At 54.9% G+C, this 17,769-nt stretch overlaps 2 protein-coding genes and 1 pseudogene across 11 annotated transcripts in view; 1 reads left to right on the forward strand and 2 right to left on the reverse strand.

Moving 5' to 3' along the window:
- Window positions 1-375: 375 nt before the first annotated feature.
- On the reverse strand, window positions 376-1,267 carry LOC101612655 (annotated as a pseudogene).
- Window positions 1,268-1,897: 630 nt separating this feature from the next.
- LOC101612357 (chloride channel protein ClC-Kb) overlaps window positions 1,898-17,769 on the forward strand; it is a 28,553-nt gene continuing 12,681 nt past the window's right edge. For 2 of the 10 annotated variants that reach the window (XM_045149281.1, XM_045149282.1), the window contains exons 1-7: window positions 12,292-12,323; window positions 13,731-13,837; window positions 14,522-14,650; window positions 15,352-15,480; window positions 16,653-16,792; window positions 17,514-17,591; window positions 17,669-17,747. In XM_045149281.1, the coding sequence (XP_045005216.1) occupies window positions 12,310-12,323; window positions 13,731-13,837; window positions 14,522-14,650; window positions 15,352-15,480; window positions 16,653-16,792; window positions 17,514-17,591; window positions 17,669-17,747 (676 nt within the window). In that variant the 5' untranslated portion in view covers window positions 12,292-12,309. Of the gene's footprint in view, window positions 2,277-12,282; window positions 12,324-12,756; window positions 12,880-13,336; window positions 13,550-13,730; window positions 13,838-14,521; window positions 14,651-15,351; window positions 15,481-16,652; window positions 16,793-17,513; window positions 17,592-17,668; window positions 17,748-17,769 lie in introns of those variants that run through there. The other 8 variants (XM_045149278.1, XM_045149280.1, XM_045149276.1 and 5 more) reach the window with 8 other exon arrangements.
- Window positions 2,984-7,621, reverse strand: Hspb7 (heat shock protein family B (small) member 7). Its single transcript, XM_004657617.2, has 3 exons — window positions 7,396-7,621; window positions 6,742-6,875; window positions 2,984-4,448 (listed from the first exon to the last, which is right to left on the reverse strand). The coding sequence occupies exons 1-3, from the start codon at window positions 7,586-7,588 to the stop codon at window positions 4,269-4,271; spliced, it is 507 nt and encodes a 168-aa protein (XP_004657674.1). The 5' UTR covers window positions 7,589-7,621; the 3' UTR covers window positions 2,984-4,268.

Here is a 17,769-nt window from a genome sequence, read left to right on the forward strand (position 1 = left end):
ACCTTGGGAAGACCTTAGTATTTCAAAACTATTAACTACCCGTAGGGGCAGGTCATGCTACTGTTGGGACAAATGATCCACATGAGGAAAAAGTGTAGCCAGCCATCTTAAAAATGCCCCAACCACTGCCTTTCCATACATGTGGTTATCATCCAACAAATCCCACTTTTGAAGTCCCCTACATCCAGTCATCAGAAGGGGATTGTTAAAAAGACTTAAAGAACACTTTGCAGCAGCGTTCAGCTTTCCTATGAAATAGTCGGCATCTTAAATATTATGTACACTTCTTTTTCCTTGCAGTAAGTTAGACACTGGCTTCAGAGTTTGTGGGACTGGGGAAGGGGCATAACCCATTCAAATTTGGCATAACCAAATTTATTCTAGAAAATGTCTTTTGGCAGAATAGCAGGTATCCAAGTGAAAAACAGAAGGGTCAGTTTGTTGCTTTGTGGTCTTTATCCAAAATTTAAGTTGCTTTCCGTTCCTGCAGGACCTCAGCCTCCACTTCTGAGTGGGGAGGGGCAGAGGCGCCGCCCTGCTCCTCCGGCTCCTCAGCCACCGCTTTCTCATTGCTGCGGCGGGGCTTGAACAGGTGAGTGTGGATGAGGACTTCCCCATATCGGCCCTTGTGGATGATCCCACAACATATTTTCTGCCTCCTCCAGTATGTAAGGTCTAAAAAGGAAAAAACTGGTGTTCTGTTAGAGCTGAAAGCCATCTCTGTGTCTGAGCCATCGTCTGACTGATTACTGTAACATGGAGACTGGGCTGGCGAGGCACTGGAGGTGGTACTGTGGGCATCAGAATTGTGACGTTTCAATTCCTTCTGCACTCTACTGATTGGGTTGCTTTTGATCCTGTTTCCAGATAAACTTTTCACTTTCTTTGGTTTCAATGTTGTCTTTAGGCTGGGTCCTGCCCTTGCATCTACCACATGATTCCAGTTTTTTTGTTTTTTTGTTTTTTTGACCCTGCTGGCAACTTCTTCCATCTTTTCACAAGCAGCACACGGGCATTGCTGATGTCTCCTGAGCGAGTCTCGTGCAACCCAAAACAGTACTGAAAGTCCTTTTCATAACGCTTGCTGTCAGTGAAATGAGAACTGGAGGGAGGACTTCGCTCTGCAAATACAAAAGCACTCTATACTTCCCTACTTCTTTGGCTTGTGAAAACCAAACGTCTTTTCTTGCGGGCAATAGTCTTCCAAGGGCACGCCGGTCCACGCGCAGTGCCGTCGCCACTCTGCGGGCTCCACCCGGCACTCCATCCGCCTGGGCCTTGTCTAGGAAGATTGTCTCCTGCACTTCTGCAGTTGCTACCGCGGCCCAGGAAGGTGTAGATTCCGCTTTCCCTCTTGGATGGTTTTGTTTTGTTTTACAGTTTGCAAGCAGAGAGAGTTAGAGAAGAGAGACGGCGAGAATGGGTGTGCCAGGGTCTCCAGCCACTGTGAATGAACTCCAGAGTCATGCGCTACTTTGTGCATTTGGCTTTACATGGGTACTGGGGAGTTGAACCTGGGTCATTAGGCTTTGCAAGCAAACGCCTTAAACCGCTGGCCCATCTCTCTCCAGCCCCGAGGGTTGGGGTTTGATCTGAGCGGACCCTGCAGAAGCCTTTCTAAGGCCACAGACGAGGATTCAATTCCCGGCCATACTATTTCCAAGCTGGGTGATCTGGGACCAGTTTCTCACCCTCTCTGAACGTCTATCTCCATCTCTGCATCTACCATACAGGATTGCTGGGCCGGCACACAGCGGGTACTCAATGAATGGGACTCGGAGAATTACGCCCCACCGGCGGGGGTGGGAGTGGGGGCGGGGCGCAGAGCTTGATGCCAGGCCTATATTTAGCCTGGAAAGGAGTCGGAGACAAAGCACGGGGCCAGCCAGGGTGGAGTCGAGGAGAGAAGCGTGGCTGGCAGCCCCCTAGTCCTCCCCACCACCCCGCCTCCCTGGCTTGCTGGGGTCACCTTGTCTGGAGTGGCGGCCAAGGGCTCCTTTAGACCAGACGAGCCGGTGCCTGCGCAGCCCACGTCCCTTGGAGGAGGGGGCTGCTGGGGGTGGGGCTGAGTCCCCATGGGTCCCCCTCTCTTTCCCTTCCCCCTCCCTCTTTCCAGAACCCGCTCTAGGCTGCCGTGGGAGGGTCTTTGTTGGGGGGGTCGAGAGGCCAAGGTGAACCTGACCTTGGATGCGGACGCGAGGGAGGAGGCTGTCAGCCCGCCCTCCCCCAGCCCCACGAGGATGAGTGTCGGGGCTGCAAATAGCGCCTTGGAATCGGTGAGTCACGAGGCTGGAAATACCGCACCCCCTCCTCCCCCCTGCTCTGACCGCAGCGAGCTGCTCCTGGGGAGCTCCTGGTACTCGGGTTTCTGTCGTTCCTTGGAGGAGGGAGAGCTGGCTCCCCCAGAAAGCGTCCCCCAGGCTTCCTGGGCCAGCCAGTACCCCACCCAGCTCTGCCCCTACACCCTGTGTTTATAAGGGACTGTGTGTCTGGGGCCGGTCACTGAGCTCCTCTGGGCCTCAGAGCCCCCGTCCAGCCGGAGGACCTTAAGGGACAGTGCATGGTCACAGTTTCTCCAGGAAAGAATGAACACCGGGCTGGAGAGATGGCTTTTAAGGCGTTTGCCTGGCAAGCCAAAACACGATTCCCAGGACCCACGTAAGCCAGATGCACAAGGGGCGTCTGGAGTTCGTTGGCATTGGCTAGAGGCCCTGGCGTGCCCATTCTCTGTCTCTCTCTCTTCCATCTATCTCTGCTTGCAAATAAATAAGAACAGAGGGAAGGGCAGGCAGCTGGAGACAGTTGAAAGCCTGGAGCTGGAAGAATCTCGGGGTTCCTGCAAGTGCGTTTGGGGAGACCAATCCGTATTACCTGAGGCCTTAAACATTAACTTCCCTATTTCCCTGGTCTGCCCCAGTTGGCAGCCCTACGCCAGGTGTGAACTCCACGTGGGGTCTCCAGAAGTCCGAGATACTGTCTTTTATTGTGTACAGGTTATAGACCAGATTCTCCCATTGCCCCTCCCCCCACAACCACAGAAGCCTGAGGCCACCCCAGAGACTCAGAGAGAAGGCTAGTCCTGCCACTCGCTTTGGGGACCTGGACTATCTATGAATTGTCCCTTCTCACTTGTTTCTTCTGTCTTTGGGAGACTGAGCCAGAGACGTTGCGTGCAGCTGGGGCTCCCCAGGGTTGAGGCTGAGGAACTCTTGCCTTATATTGGGGACCAAGGGACAACTGGGTTGGAGGTTCTTGCAGTGACTCCCCTCCATGGCAGGAGAATGGGGACAGGCAAAGATGGGAACACTCGCCAGTACAGAGGTATGGGGGGGGGGGTCTGAGAGCAGCTGATAGTTCCCTGGTTCTGAGCCAACCTTCAGAGACAGGCCAGTCATCCAATAGGCCCAGACACTCGATTATTTCCCCGTTCATGAATATGAACATGCTAAATCTTATTCTAGAAAGTTCTATCTTGGACTTCAACCAATGGTATTATCTGAAGGACAATGATATACCTGTGTGTTAAACACACACAACCTGTAAATTCAGAAACAAAGCAGAGGGAAGCATGAGGGAGCCACTGCCTAGAGGTTGCGAGAAAACCGACATCAAGGACCCAAAACCTTGTCCTTGCTTTTACCACCTCTGTGAGGATCCTGTCTGTCCTGGGAGCTGCCCCAGGAGCGTGGGTGAGTAAGGGGAGACTGACAGGACGGAAAGGAATAAGCAGGAGACACAGCAACAGGAACTTCCCACCATTTAGCACCCCATCTATATAGGCTGATGGAGGCCGGGGATCGCAGGCAGCCTGCCCACGGGTTGGGGCTGGAGGAGTGGCAGAGTGGTTATGGTCGTGGCCGCCCCTCTGTTGGACAGGCAGTTCCATTGAGACACACTGGCCTGTCTGTGACCAGGCTCCATGGGCCAGGAGGGTTCCCTGCCCTATCCTATAGAGATGCCACTGGTGGAAGGATTTGTCTCTCTCTGTCTTGCAGATCATTTGCCCAGAAGCCTGGTCCCCATCAAGTCCCTTGTCAACCTCTTTATTCTGAACTAAGTGAGAGAGGACATAACTGGAATCTAAAAGGAGGTCCCTGGGCAGAGTGAAACTCCTTGGTTTAGGGGACGACCCACCTGGGGCCTGAGGATGTCAGGGGGCTGGAACCTAGGCTGAGATGTTCTGGGGGGCTGTTGTCAGGAGGTCAGGGAGACCTCACTGGTAGGCCAGTCAGGGAGGAGAAGAGGGGAGGGCAGGGGTGAGAAGGCCCTCAGATTTTTATCTCTGTCCGGAACGTCTGCTGGACATGCTCTGTGTGTGGGTGACGGCGAGCCCGGATGGTGAGACTGCCGTCTTCACGCAAGGCCGAGGTCACCGATGTCGGGTCCACATCCTCTGGCAACTGGCACTTGTGAGCGAAGGTGTTCATGACTGTGCCATCAGCCGCTAGCTGGGGAAAGGGTGACAGGTCAGGATGGTGAAGCCAGAGCCACCTCTATATTCTGTCCTTAGCTGGTTCCTGCGTGCTAAGGGTTTTTGCTACCAGCTGTGGAGGGGCTGCCCAGGAGCTGTGCAGGCACTGGAACAGAGCTGTCATGAGGGAGCTGGGGCTAGAGGCTGGCAGGGTTTTTGAGGATGCCTGGAATCTGGGGCTCCTGAGTAGCAGGGAGATGGCACAAGTAGTGCCCTCCTGGATGCCCAAACATCCTGGGTGTCCATCTCCGGGGCCACCACCCTCCCCTGAAATTCAGCCAGTACATAGTGTCCAGGGAAGTCTGGGCTGAGTCACTATGAGGATGTGGGGCTGGCACGTGTAGTCTGTGGCCCACAGTCTTCGCCCCCCTGCCTGGGCTTCCTGGAATCCAGCCTTGTAGCTTAAGGGAGAAAACCATCCTTAGGGTCATCAGGGAGGCCATAGCAGGTGTTCAGTATGAGATTGTGTGGTCTTTGATCAGTCAGACCTGACCATGCCTTCCTCTGGGGAAGAGACCCCAGTGCCTCTGGAGGCTCAGATTCAGAGACTCTGGCGACAGGCTGGGGAGGTGGCTCAGTAGGTAAAAGTGCTTGCTGCATAAGACTAACATCTTGAGTTCAGATTCCCACGCAAAACTGGACACGGTAGCACATGTCTGTAATCCCCGTATGCTGATGGTGAGATGGGAGGAAGAGACAGGAGACCCCTTGTGAGCCAGCTAGCCTGTCATACACAGTGGTAAACCAGAGACCTTGGGGCACACTCTGCCTCAAACAAGGTGGAAGGCAAGAACTGACCCCCAAGATTGTCCTCTGACGTCCACATGTATGCTGTGACAAGTGTCAGCTCTCTCTTTCTTTTTTTTGTTTTGGTTTTCGAATTAGGATCTCACTCTAGCCCAGGCTAACCTGGAATTCCCTATATCGTCTCAGGGTGGCCTCGAACTCAAGGTGATCCTCCTACCTCTGCCTCCTGAGTGCTGGGATTAAAGGCATGCGCCACCACGCCCGGCTCTCTCTTTCTTTTTTAATGTTTATATTTATTTCTTTGAGAGCGAAAGGGGGGGGGGGGAGAGAGAGAGAATGGGCGTGCCAGGGCCTCCAGCCACTGCAAATGCACTCCAGATGCATGTGCCACCTTATGTATCTGGCCTATGTGAGTCCTGGGAAATTGAACCTGGGTCCTTTGGCTTTGCAGGCCTTAATTGCTAAGCCATCTCTCCAGCCCTCTCTCTCTTTCTTACACACTCACATACACATACACATAGCAATAAGAGAAGGAAAAGGCTGAATGTGGTGGTGTATGCCTTTAATCCCAGCACTCAGGAGGCAGAGGTAGGAGGATTGCTGTGAGTTCAAGACCACCCTGAGACTACATAGTGAATTCTAGGTCAGCCTGGACTAGAGCAAGATACTACCTCAAAGAACCTCCCCCCCCCAAAAAAAAAAGAAGGAAAAGAGTGTGGTGGTGCACACCTATTAATCCCAGTACCAGGAAGCTGAGGTAGGAGGATCACCATGAGTTTGAACCCAGCCTAGGGCTACAGAGTGAGTTCCAGGCCAGCCTAGGCTAGAGTAAGACCATGCCTCAAAAAAAAAAAAAAAAAAAAAAAAAAAAAAAAAAAAAAAAAAAAAAAGATGATAGGTAGGTAGGTAGATAAGAAAATGAGACCCTGGTAACCCATGGATCATGAGGTGTTTGATAGAAGTTGGGGGGGGGCTCAGAGTGTGCATGACTCTCTCAATCTCCAGGACCTCTACCTAGCCTCAGGCCTAATGTGGAGGTCCTAGGATGGGGTCCAGGCCTCTTGTTCTGAGATGGAGGAGAACTGTAGGTGTGGCATGAGAGAAAAGCCCTCACTCACTGCTCAGGTGAGTCTTCCACTGCTTGCCTTCTCCCCTCCCCCACTCTGCCAGTGTAGCTGTCCTCATTCTGCCATGGCCACCTCCCACATCTCACATACCCTCATGCCTTAGCTGCTCACATCTCCCCTGCCCACACCCCTTTATCTCTCTTCCATGCCCATGTATTCCTCTTCCATTCCTTGAGGCTCCCAAGGACAGGATCTGGGGACTTTTGCTTAGAGAGGGACATGGGTGAGTACCTGTGAGCTCTTGGGCATGGTCTGCAGTTTGCCCCAGGAGGGCATGAGGAAGGGTTACTGGTCAGGGTGTGTGGTCTCAGGACTGGAAGCAGGAGTAGGGACACTGAGAATAAGGCGAGACAGACAGAGGACTTGGGCACGGGGGTGGGGCAGGGCCAGGCTCACCTTCTCAGCCCGCACTTCGATATGGTTGTTGGAGGTGGTGACGATGATGTCTTCGGGAGAGAAGTCCCTCACATCCACTGCAAACTCATAGGCATCTCCGAGGGTCTTGATGTTGCCCGCCCCCCCGGGACGTGCTGTGGGGAGGGTTGCTGTGAGCTGGGCATGGAGCATGAGCTGGGTCCAGAACCCACGCCTCTGTCCTCTTGGGGAAATGGGTGGCTCCTATAGATGACACCCCTCCCTGATCCTGCCCCCACCTCACTCTCGTAGCCTTCCTTGTTGCTGGCGGGAACACACACTTTGTGTCTAGGCATGCAACACTCAAGGGTGGCAACTCCTCCCAAGCCTGGTGGCTCTGGGAGACTGGCTACACTTCAATCCCAGCCAACCCGCCAGGGCACCAGCTAAGACCTGGCCACAGCCGTAAGCCATGTGGGGCACCTGGAGTCACACAGCTCACCCCTGAGGCCACCGCTGTTCCTGGGAGGCCCACCTGTTTTAAGACCACATCTGACTTGGTGGCCACACGTGGCTGGAGGCTGTGCAGCACCTATTCCTTCCTGGCAGGTGGGTGGCCATAGCGTGTGTGTTGGTGCCCTGGAACAGTTGTCCCCACCGGCGCCTCTCCCCTCCCCTCAGAGCCACCGCACTTGCCTGGGAAGGCCAGGGGCTCCGAGTGGGGCCGCATGAAGCTGCCAAAATCCTCTGAAAACATACTCAAAGCCTTCTCCATGGGTGCGTCCTGGGTTGGGAGGGCACGGGAGGCCGCAGAGGAAGAGGAGGAAGAAGAGGAGGAGGAATGAAAGCTTCTCTCAGCTCTGAAGGAGGAGGAGGTCCGGTGGCTCATCCACGGGCAGCGGGGGCCCTGTCCAGGCGGGCAGGGACTGGGCAGGGGAAACGTGTGGGCTCAGGCCTCCAGGGGAGCGTGCCGGGCCACGACTGCCAGCGCTTTATAAGGCCCGACTGTCCCTGGGCTCCGGGCCAGCCCCTTGTCTACTAGCTAAATTTAGGCCTCTTCATGGCCCAGAGGGGGCTGGAAATCTTCTTGGGAGAACGAGCTCTGCTGACAGTCTGATACACGCAGGCCCGGCCTGAGGGCTGAGCTCACTGCCTGGCATTCCAGACTCATTGCTGTAGTCCCAAGAGCCTCCTGTACCCCATGGGGCAGAGGGTGGATAGTGTCCCCACACTACTTAGACTCCCCTCCCTGCCCTAAGGTATTATAGGTTTGATGTTTCCCCCAGCAATCTGGGGTTCTCTAGGGAGAATGGCTCCCTCTTCAGAGCTCTGGTTCAGCTATTTCTTAGGAAAGGCGGAGATAGCCCAGGAATTCCACACGTCCATACTCTCAGAACCTTTAGGGGACCAAGACAAGAAAGCCAGCCTCTGGAGGCAGGGCTGAGGAGGTGGGGTAGATAATTTGGTAATTGTCCTTAAAGATCTAGGAGGTTAAGTTGCCAGTAGTGGCCGGTCAGAGGGGGTGTCTGTCTGTCCAGGACTGTAGTCCACACGATCTCCGTTCCAGGAGAAGAATTCTGGAGACAGGTGTGTTAGGTCTGCCTTCTGAGGAGCCTCTGGGCATGACTGTCCTCTGCCCAGCTTCCCAGCACAGCCTCCTTTGATCCCATGCATCTCACAGGAAAGAGGCTTACACACACATGCACACGCGACCCAGTCGTGTCCGACCCATGATCCCATGAAGCCCCTCGGCCCACCCAGTACTCAGCAGAACGGGGTCTGAAACAAAGGGTAGAAGCCACCGGAAGGCCCTTCTGGGAGGTGAGCAGGCCCCTCTGCTCTGCCCAAGTGGCAACTTGGGGCCTTTGCTCTCCCCTTGGCTGGTGCCCTTCCCAGGAAGCTCCTCTTGCGCATACAGGTCTCTGGTTGCTTCATCTCACACAGGTTCGGTCCAGTCCAGAGCCTCAGTGCCTGGCGATCTGATGTGGTCTTCCTGTGTTCTGAGACTTCTCAGTGGTGACTGACCCCTCTGCCCATCCCCTGGGACAGGGTTCTCCCATCTTCCCATGACTCTGGGGTTCCAAAAGATGAGGTCTGCCTCTTTCCTTTGGTTCCATGGAACCCATCCTGGAACCCTAGGGGCTCCTGGGACAGGGCTGCCACTGGGGTATGTGAAGTGGGGGCAGGACACAGCTGGAGGCAAAGAGGTCTGTCACCCCCCCCACACACACACACCCCTCCAGGAGAGAGTCATGCAGTTTCCTGGGCCTTGGCTGAGGGGGTGCTGGCAGGGGTTCAGAAAGTCGCCAGCACTGAGGTGTGATGGAAAGAGGTGGGGTCATGTGGGGGGCCCTGGAGCTGCCTGCCAGGGAAACAGGAGCCAGTGGCTAAATGCAGACACACTGTCATGGTGCTGAGGGCCTGAGTCACTGCCGCTGGATGGCAGATCTCTTTACTCCCCCACCCCACCCACCATCCCCCCTCCCCTTCCCCCCATTCCCGAGGAGTCATCCACATAAATACTGACTTATCTGGCTTCAGTGGCCAGGCAGGACCTGGAAAGGTCAACAAGGTCATCCCCCTGACTGCAGGCATGCCTCTTGCCTCTTCCTTTGGACCACAGGAGTAAGAGGAACGTCAAAGATGACTAGTCCATAGCTGGGCGTGGCAGTGCATACCTGTGACCCAGTGCTCAGCAGGGTCAGGAGTTCAAGGTCATCCTCAGCTACATAGTAAAGTTGAGGCTACCCTGGGCTATATGAGACTCTATCTCAAAAAAATGTATATATATAGCCAGGACTGGTGGTGAACACCCATAATCCCAGCACTCAGGAGGCAAGACTGTAGCAAGTTCAAGGCCACCCTGGTCTACACAGTGAGGGCCATACCAGCTAGAGCAAGACCTTCTTCCAGACAAAGCAAAACAGAATCCAGCCTTTGAATTCGGAAGATTTTCACAAATACAAACTTTTCACAAATATAAAGCTCCAATATTCCGATTTGGGATCCCAGGAAGGACCAGGAGTCTGCTCTTAGCGCTGTGCATAGCCAGCCTGCAGACCAGAGTCACAAATCTATTGAGGGCTGGGGAGATGGCTCAATTGGGCAAACTACCCACTGTGCAAGCACGGGGGCCTGAGTTCACATTGCCAGCAGGCACATGCCACCAGATGCTGTAGTGTGAGCATCCGGGTTCCTGGCGCTCCTACAGAGATGGAGGTGGGGCCGGGAGAATCCCCAGAAGCTCAGGGGCCAGCTAGCCTGACATATGCAGTGGCAAATAAGAGACTGAGACAAGATTTGTGGAAGGTGAGGACCAACACCTGAGGTTGTCCTCTTGACCTCCACATGCATGTGCAGAGAGAGAGAGAGAGAGAGAGAGAGAGAGAGAGAGAGAGAGAGAGAAGGAAACAGTGGTTTAGGGCTGGGGAGGTGGCTTAGTGGTTAAAGGTGCTTGCTTGCAAAACCTGCTGGCCTGGGTTCAACTCCCCAGTACCCACCAGACTCAGGAAGTGGCAGATGTGTCTGGAGTTCATTTGCATCCACAAGAGGTCCTGGCACACCCATACACACACGCACACACAAAGATAAAACAGAATCTAGTTATGAGACACCTGTTACGTGCTGGGTGAAGTTTAGGCCTTAGGGATTTGGATGCGATAGGACCCTGCTCCCAAGCTTGCCTCATCAGGCAGAAGATCCATTGGCTCCAAGCGAGGAAGGAGTTGAGGCAGTAGCGCTGCTCTGGCTCCAGACCTCTTCTAACCTGGCTACACCTCCTCGGCTGTTGTCAGGCGCTTGAGGCAGAAGAGGAAGAACTTGGGTACAGCATTGGGAGGGCCAGCTGTGCCAATATTGGCAGTTACCAGAGGCAGGTTTGGGGCATCAACAGGGCAGCCACCCTTCTGTTGACAGTGAAGGTGGCACTGGCCGTGCAGAACAGCAAGCCGCCACCCCCTCCGCGTCACGGACAACACACCTGCTCTTATTTTGCGTCGATTAGGGGCAGAAGCAGCTCAGGGAAGTTCCAGATTGTAATAAGTCACCAGGGGACCATCATCGTTTTCAGGGAAGTGGCTTTGACTGGGGTTAAGGGGGTAATTATCCCTCACCCGAATCTTCTAAAAGTGACATCAAGCACAATCCCTCTGCTTTATGCCCAAACTTTTGTCTGGCTAAAAGCTTCAGGAGCTGGGTGTAGGAGGAGACAGTGGTCTTGAGTTCGGCCTTCGGCTGTGTGACTGGGCCAGGGTGTGGCCCTCTCTACCTGTCATTTGCAAAGTGGTGACCCCGCTGCAGCTCACAAGGGAGGGAAGGCTGCGCTGAGTGGCAGACGCTGCACTCAGCACACTTCCCATGCTTGCTTTTGCCTTTTGTCTCCCCCGATGGCTGTGTTTCTGTCCTCTGTGGGGGTGAGGCAGTCTGTGACATTTATCCAGAGGACTCCGGCCAGAGCCACAGCCCTTAGGCTGGTATAATCTTTTTTTTTTTTTCCCCAGACTGAAGGGATGGACTAAAAAAAAAAAAAGTCAAGTCCAAACTCAGGCATAGTGGTGCACACATTTAATCCCAGCACTCTGGAGGCAGAGGTAGGTGGATCACCATGAATTCAAGGCCACTTGAGACTACTTAGTGAATTTCAGGTCAGCTTGGGCTAGCGTGAGACTGTACCTCAAAAAAACAAAACAAAAAGGAAGGTCAAGTCCATTTGCTCACCAGGCCCTTGAGGCTTCCATCACAATTCACCGCCTTTGAGTCTCAGTCCCGAACAAGATGGGACCATCACAGCAATGGCCAGGGAGCACAGGCATTGGTGTTGGGCACACCAGGGTGGGGGTGCTGGCTCAGCTTCTGGGATCAAGGGAGTGGTGGTGGCTATTTAGATGGGCTCTCACCATATGCCTCAGGCTAGTCTGGAACTCTAGGCTTCAGGCGCTGCTTCTGCCTGACCCTCAGCAGTAGCTTGGACAGCAGCCCATGCAGCACATGACCACGGCTGTGACCTTGGACAGAAAGCTTCAGTGCTCTGCGGTGCTCCCTCCCTCCCTCCCTCCCTCCCTTCCTCACTTCCTCCCTCTCTCCCTCCCTCTCTCCCTCCCTTCCTTCCTTTTTTCTCTCCCCCCTCCTCCTCTTCCTTTTTTTATCGTTTTGCTTTCACAAGGAGTAGAGTCTCACTCTAGTCCAGGCCAACCTGGAATTCACTATGTAGTCTCAGGGTGGCCTTGAACTCACTCCTACCTCCGCCTCCCAAGTGCTGGGATTAAAGGCGTGTGCCACCATGCCCAGCTCTAACTTATTTCTTTCTTTTTGTTTTGTTTTGTTTTCGAGGTAGGGTCTCACTTTAGCCCAGGCTAACCTGGAATTCACTCTGTAGTCTCAGGGTGGACTTGCTCTCACGTGGTCCTCCTACCTCAGCCTTCCAAGTGCTGGGATTAAAGGCATGCGCCACCACACCCCCCCACCTTATTTTTTGAGACAGGGTCTCTCATGGAACTCAACAAGTCAGCTGTCCAGGGATTCTCTTGTCTCCGTCTCCCCGGCTCTGATGTTGCAGGCAGGCGCCACCGCGCCAAGCATTTTGTGTGGGCGCCGAGGATCCGAGCGCAAGTGATGGTGCTCACACAGTAAGCACGTTACCCACTGAGCCGTCTCCCCTGCCCTGGTGTCATTTCTTCCAATCAAGAAACCTCCCCGCGTTTCGGGAGCACTGAGTCATTCGGGGCGGCACTGAGCAGCATGTCCAGCCCACAGGGATGGGGCAGCCATGGCAGTCCCCACTCCCCTGTGCCCGCGTGTCTTCTCTCTTTTGCTTTGCACCCCCTCCCATGGCCAGCAGAGAATCCGGACCCTGAGCCTCCGCAGAGGACCCTTGCTCACTGTCCTGCCATGTGCTCCCTGCTCCCTGGCCGGGTCTGAGAGCATCTGGGGTTCCCTCGGCTCGGCTCTGCTCTTGTGGGTGAGACGCCTCACCCCTCAGCAGCTAGGCCTTTTCTGGTCAGTCAGCCTGGAGAGTTCTGGCTGGTTTCTCAAGGACATTCTTAATGGTCTTCTTAACCCTGAGGAAGGGAGGGGAGGGCGTTGATTGGTGGAGAGCACACCTGTCCAGGTGCACAGGCCCTGTAAACAAAGAGGCTCTGTCAGAGGAGGGCCGGGAGGGCACTCCGCGGGGCCGACTGACAGGTGAGGGACAGCTGGGTGCTGAGTGCGGGGTGGGCTCTGACTTGGAGGGGACCTTCCCAGGCAGGCAGGCAGGGGGCTGGGGGAGGAAGGACAGAACATCACATTCACTCCCAGTGTTGTCTTTCCTAGCCTGGGTCTACCTGCCTCCTATGTCTCAGCTGAGGTATATGGGGTGCTAGGGTCTGGCCACGGGTTATCAGAGCCTCCCGTGGGGGCCTCACAGTGACAGAGCCTTGCCGAGGCAAAGCGACTTCTCTAAAGTAGAGGTAGCTCAGGATGTCCCTATACAAGAACCCTCCCTGGGTTTTAGGAGCACTCAGAGCCATTCAAGGAGGCATCATGCCCAGCTTATATGGAGGGGGCAGCATGGCAATCCCCACACCCCTGTGCCCACATGTCTTCCGCTGCATCCTCTTCTTCCCCTCTCTTTTGCTTTGCACCCCCCTCCCATGCCCAGCAGAGAATCCAGACCCTGAGCCCCCACAGAGGACCTCACTCACCATTCTGCCGCGTGTGCCCTGCTGCCAGGCCTAGCCCTAAAAGCACCCTGTGTCCGGGCAGGGTGACAGAGGAGACCACAATAGGGGAGAGGCTGTGATCAGGACCACTGACACGGAGGGGACACTGAGGACAGCCACTCCTATATAGAAGTCATACCTATACCTTCTAGGTGACAGCCTCTGAGCAGAGGGCGTGTCCGAGTAATGAACCTCTAACCCTGGCATACAAAAGCAAAGGAGGGGTCCAGGGCCTAGAGGAGCACCCGGCTTTCCCTTCTGCCCAAGAGCTGGAGTACTTTAGTGGGGTATAGGCATCACATGGCTTGGCAAGATTTGTTTATCTGTCTTCAGAGAACCGATGGAGGAACTGGTGGGGCTGTGTGAGGGCTCCGTAGGGAAGCCGGTGACTTTGCCAGAACTGTGGGGCCCATGTCCCCACGTTCGCCAGGGCATCCGAGGTAAGAGCTGGGTCCCCTTCATCCCCATGGGGTCCCCTCAGGACATCACCTCCAGCTCAGGACACCACTCCCCCCGGCTCCTTTCACTTGCTCTCATGAACATACCCAGAGTCTGAGATGGCAAGGGGGAAGGGTCTGTGTGTTCACTTGGAGACCCAACCATCCCTATAGTCAGTGTACAGAGAAGGCAGGGACCCCAGAAGGAGGCTAGGTCCAGCTATAGGTGTTGGTGGCCGTAGTCAGAGAGCGCCAGCTTCCACGATGGACTAGCAGCCAGGGGCAGAGCTAGGTGTCTGTGTGTGGGGGTGGGGGGGGCGTATGGGCACTGGAGCCCTGTTGCCCTTGTCGTCTCTAAGCTGCAGACCCTAATGAAATGTTAGTGAGAGCTGTGGTGGCAGACCCCTACATTCTCCCTGGCCACTTGACCATTTTCCACAAGTCCCTAGTGTGGCTGGAGGTGGGAGGAAGGCAGATCAAAGGTCTCTGCAAGAGCCACAGGCCGAGTGCTCACTACCAACACCTTCACCGGCCACAAATCCTGCTCAACCTCTCATGTGAGGCGGAGCCCACTCCTTATTACCCTGGACTCCAGCACCTGGTTTTGAGCATGCCCTGCCTGGCCCTCCCTGCCCAGAGCCAGAGAAAGCCCCCAGGGAGGGGGTTGTGACCCTCTGTCCTGCCCAGGTGGCCTGGAGTGGCTGAAGCAGCGACTGTTCCGCGTGGGTGAGGACTGGTACTTCCTGGCGGCCCTCGGGGTGCTCATGGCTCTGATCAGCTATGCCATGAACTTCGCCACGGGGTGTGTTGTCCAAGGTGAGGCCTCCTGGGCATGCACACCTGCTCTGGCCCGTGGGATTCCTGCACGTACTTAGGATGTCGGCTGGGCTGCTGGGGGCAGGGAAGCAATGCTTGGGCTGTGGGTGGTCAGTCCTGGGGCTGACCTTGGCTTTGGTGTTCTCACATACTGTGTGACCCTGGGCAGGCTCTGCCCACCACTAGGCCTTGATTACCTTATCTGTGTGAAGGAGGAGGTGCCCTTTCTTATTTGAGCATGGCCACCCTCTTTCTTTGCTCCTACCTTGCTCTCAGCTCAGTGGCCCTAGACTCTAAGCCTAGAGCTTTCTGTCCTGAGCTTCCTTCTTGCTACCATGCACCACTAACAGATTTCATTCTGGAGAAGAGGTGCAGGAGCGAGGTTCTGAGACCCTTTCTCTGGACTCCCAGCTGCTATAATAGGGCTCCACACTGTCACCCTTTATTTGGTCCCTAGGGAGCCAGGAAACATCACTGGCTACTGGGACAAACAGGAAACTGAGCTCTGAGAGTTGAGCCATTTGGCCCAGGTCCCACAGCTGGGAATCAGGGCAGCTGGATTATGGACCCCAGGGTCTTTGTCCTCCTCTGTGGTGGGCTGTGGGTGTCCCTTTCCTGCTCTATAAATGGGCACTGCAGAGCATGGCCCCGAGGGTTAGGAAGGTGGTGGGTGGCTCCCTAATGGCTGGGGTCATCCCCAGTGCACAACTGGCTGTACAGGGAGATTGGGGACAGTCACCTGCTCCGGTATCTCTCCTGGACTGTGTATCCTGTGGCCCTCTTGTCCTTCTCCTCGGGCTTCTCACAGAGCATCACGGCCTCCTCTGGAGGTGAGTCATGGTTTCCTGACCTCTGGTCCACATGCCTTGCCCTGGAGTCCCCGTGGACACAAACCTTTGTATATTCTGTGGGGCTTTTAAGGAGAGAAACAGAGAGCAGGGTCCCCAGGTTAGTGCTGGAGTAGTCTCAGAGGAGCCAGGCCCCTCACTCAGGGTCAGCCAAGGAAAATGACAGAAGGGTCCTGGGTCACTATGGGCTTTACCTGTCTTCTCCAGTTTCTGTTGTGCCGTGAAGGAGAATTGGTGGCTAGTGTCCTGCAAGGCTGTGGGTGATGACCGGAGCCAAGAGTGGGTTGGTGGAGGTGGCCATCTCCCCCAGGTCTCTGGAGTTGCCTTAGGCTGCAGGCCCCTGGGACTCTCACAAGTGCATCGGGTAGTTGCCTGAAAATCCACTCTGGGTCCCCATCCTTCCACGGTGGTCAGCCAGGCTCCACTCCGCCCTTCAGCGTCCTCTGCTGGCAGTGCGTGAGGTTCCACAAGATGAGTCCTATAAGCACTGTGTGGGCCTGGGGAGATGGCTTGGCAGTTAAGGCACTTGCCAGCAAAACCAAAAGACCCAGGTTTGAATCCCCAGTACCCACATCAAGCCAGCTGCACAAAGTGGTACATGCATTTGGAGACTGTTTGCAGTGGCTAGAGGCCCTGGCATGCCCATTCTCTCTCTCTCTTGGCCTCTTTCTCTCGAATATATAAATTTGGGTCTCACTCTGGCCCAGGCTGACCTGGAACTCACACTGTAGTCTCAGGGTGGCCTCAAACTCACGGCAATCCTCCTACCTCTGCCTCCCAAATGCTGGGATTAAAGGCATGTGACACCATGCCTGGTTTAAGTAAAATATTTTTAAAAAAATATTGTGTGCTGGGCCAGAGGGATGGCTTAGCGGTTAAGGTGTTTGCCTGCAAAGCCAAAGGACTCAGGTTCAATTCCCCAGGACCCACGTTAGCCAGATGCACAAGGGGGTGCATGTGTCTGGAGTTCATTTGCAGTGGCTGGTGGATCTGGCGCACCCATTCTCTCTATCTCTCTCTTTCTACCTCTTTTTATGTCAAAATGAAAGAAAGAAAGAAGGAAGGAAGGAAAGAAAGAAAGAACTGTGTGCATGGGGGGCTGAGATAGTTAATCTAGACCTTGTCTCCTCCTGACCTCTGCCCACCTGGCCCAGGGTCTGGAATTCCAGAGGTGAAGACCATGTTGTCAGGTGTGATCTTGGAGGACTACCTGGACATCAAGAACTTCGGGGCCAAGGTGGTGGGCCTCTGCTGCACCCTGGCCACAGGCAGCACCATCTTCCTGGGCAAAGTGGTACGTGCTGCTGTTCTGTGCCGCTCTCTGCACCCGCAGCTCAGCCCGCCCTGCCTAGGAATGCAGTCTTGAGGAAGCATAGCCAGGTCCCCAGATATGACAAAAATAAATAAAATAAAAAAATAAAGAGATCCTGCCTCAGTAATAAACAGGTAAAGAGTGAGCTGGTGGTGCATGCCTTTAACCCCAGCACTCAGGAGGCAGTGAGCTAGAGTGAGACCCTACCTCCAAAAAACAAAAACAAAACAAAAGGCATCTCAGGGTGATGGATGGCTGGGACAAGGACATGAGTAGGGATGTGGGCTATCTCTGGGTAACACTTGTGGCTTCCTTAACCTTGAGCTCAAAAGAGGAAGGAAAGAGCCAGGCATGGTGATGCACGCCTTTAATCCCAGCTCTCAGGAGGCAGAGGCGGGAGGATCACCGTGAGTTTGAGGTCACCTTGAGACTACATAGTGAATTCCAGCTCAGCCTGGGCTATAACAAGACCCTACCTCAAAAAAAAAAAGAAAAAAGAAAAAAGAAAAAAGAGGAAGGAAAGGAGAGGAGGAAGGGAATGAGAGAGGAGGAAGAAGAAGAGAAGGAGGAGGGAGAGGAGGAGTAGAGAGGGAAATGAAGGAGGAGCAGAAGGAAGAGGAGAACAAGAGGAGGAGGAGGAAGAAGGGCCCAGCTTTCTCAGGACATGGGCTCTCTGCCTGGCAGCAACATCTCACCCTGGCAGGGCCCCTTCACGCACATGAGTGTGATGATGGCTGCCTACCTGGGACGTGTACGCACCAAGACTATCGGGGAATCTGAGGTGAGGGGCAGTAGAAGGAACCCCCTTGGGGAATAGGGGGGACCGGGGACTGAGCGCAGAACCCTGTACCCTCACAGAACAAGACCAAGGAAATGGAAATGCTAGTGGCAGGAGCGGCGGTGGGTGTGGCCACCGTCTTTGCAGCTCCTTTCAGCGGTGAGGTTCCCCCTCACCCGAC

This window comes from Jaculus jaculus, chromosome 5 (assembly GCF_020740685.1).
Source record: "Jaculus jaculus isolate mJacJac1 chromosome 5, mJacJac1.mat.Y.cur, whole genome shotgun sequence".
In the NCBI taxonomy this organism is placed as follows: Eukaryota; Metazoa; Chordata; class Mammalia; order Rodentia; family Dipodidae; genus Jaculus; species Jaculus jaculus.

Coding starts and splice junctions, on each gene's coding strand:
- Hspb7 (XM_004657617.2), bottom strand. CDS start 7,588: ATGAGCCACCGGACCTCCTCCTCCTTCAGAGCTGAGAGAAGCTTTCAT. Junction 6,876..7,395: donor GGAGCCCCTGGCCTTCCCAG/GCAAGTGCGGTG, acceptor CCCTCCCCACAG/CACGTCCCGGGGGGGCGGGC. Junction 4,449..6,741: donor TCGAAGTGCGGGCTGAGAAG/GTGAGCCTGGCC, acceptor CCCTTTCCCCAG/CTAGCGGCTGATGGCACAGT.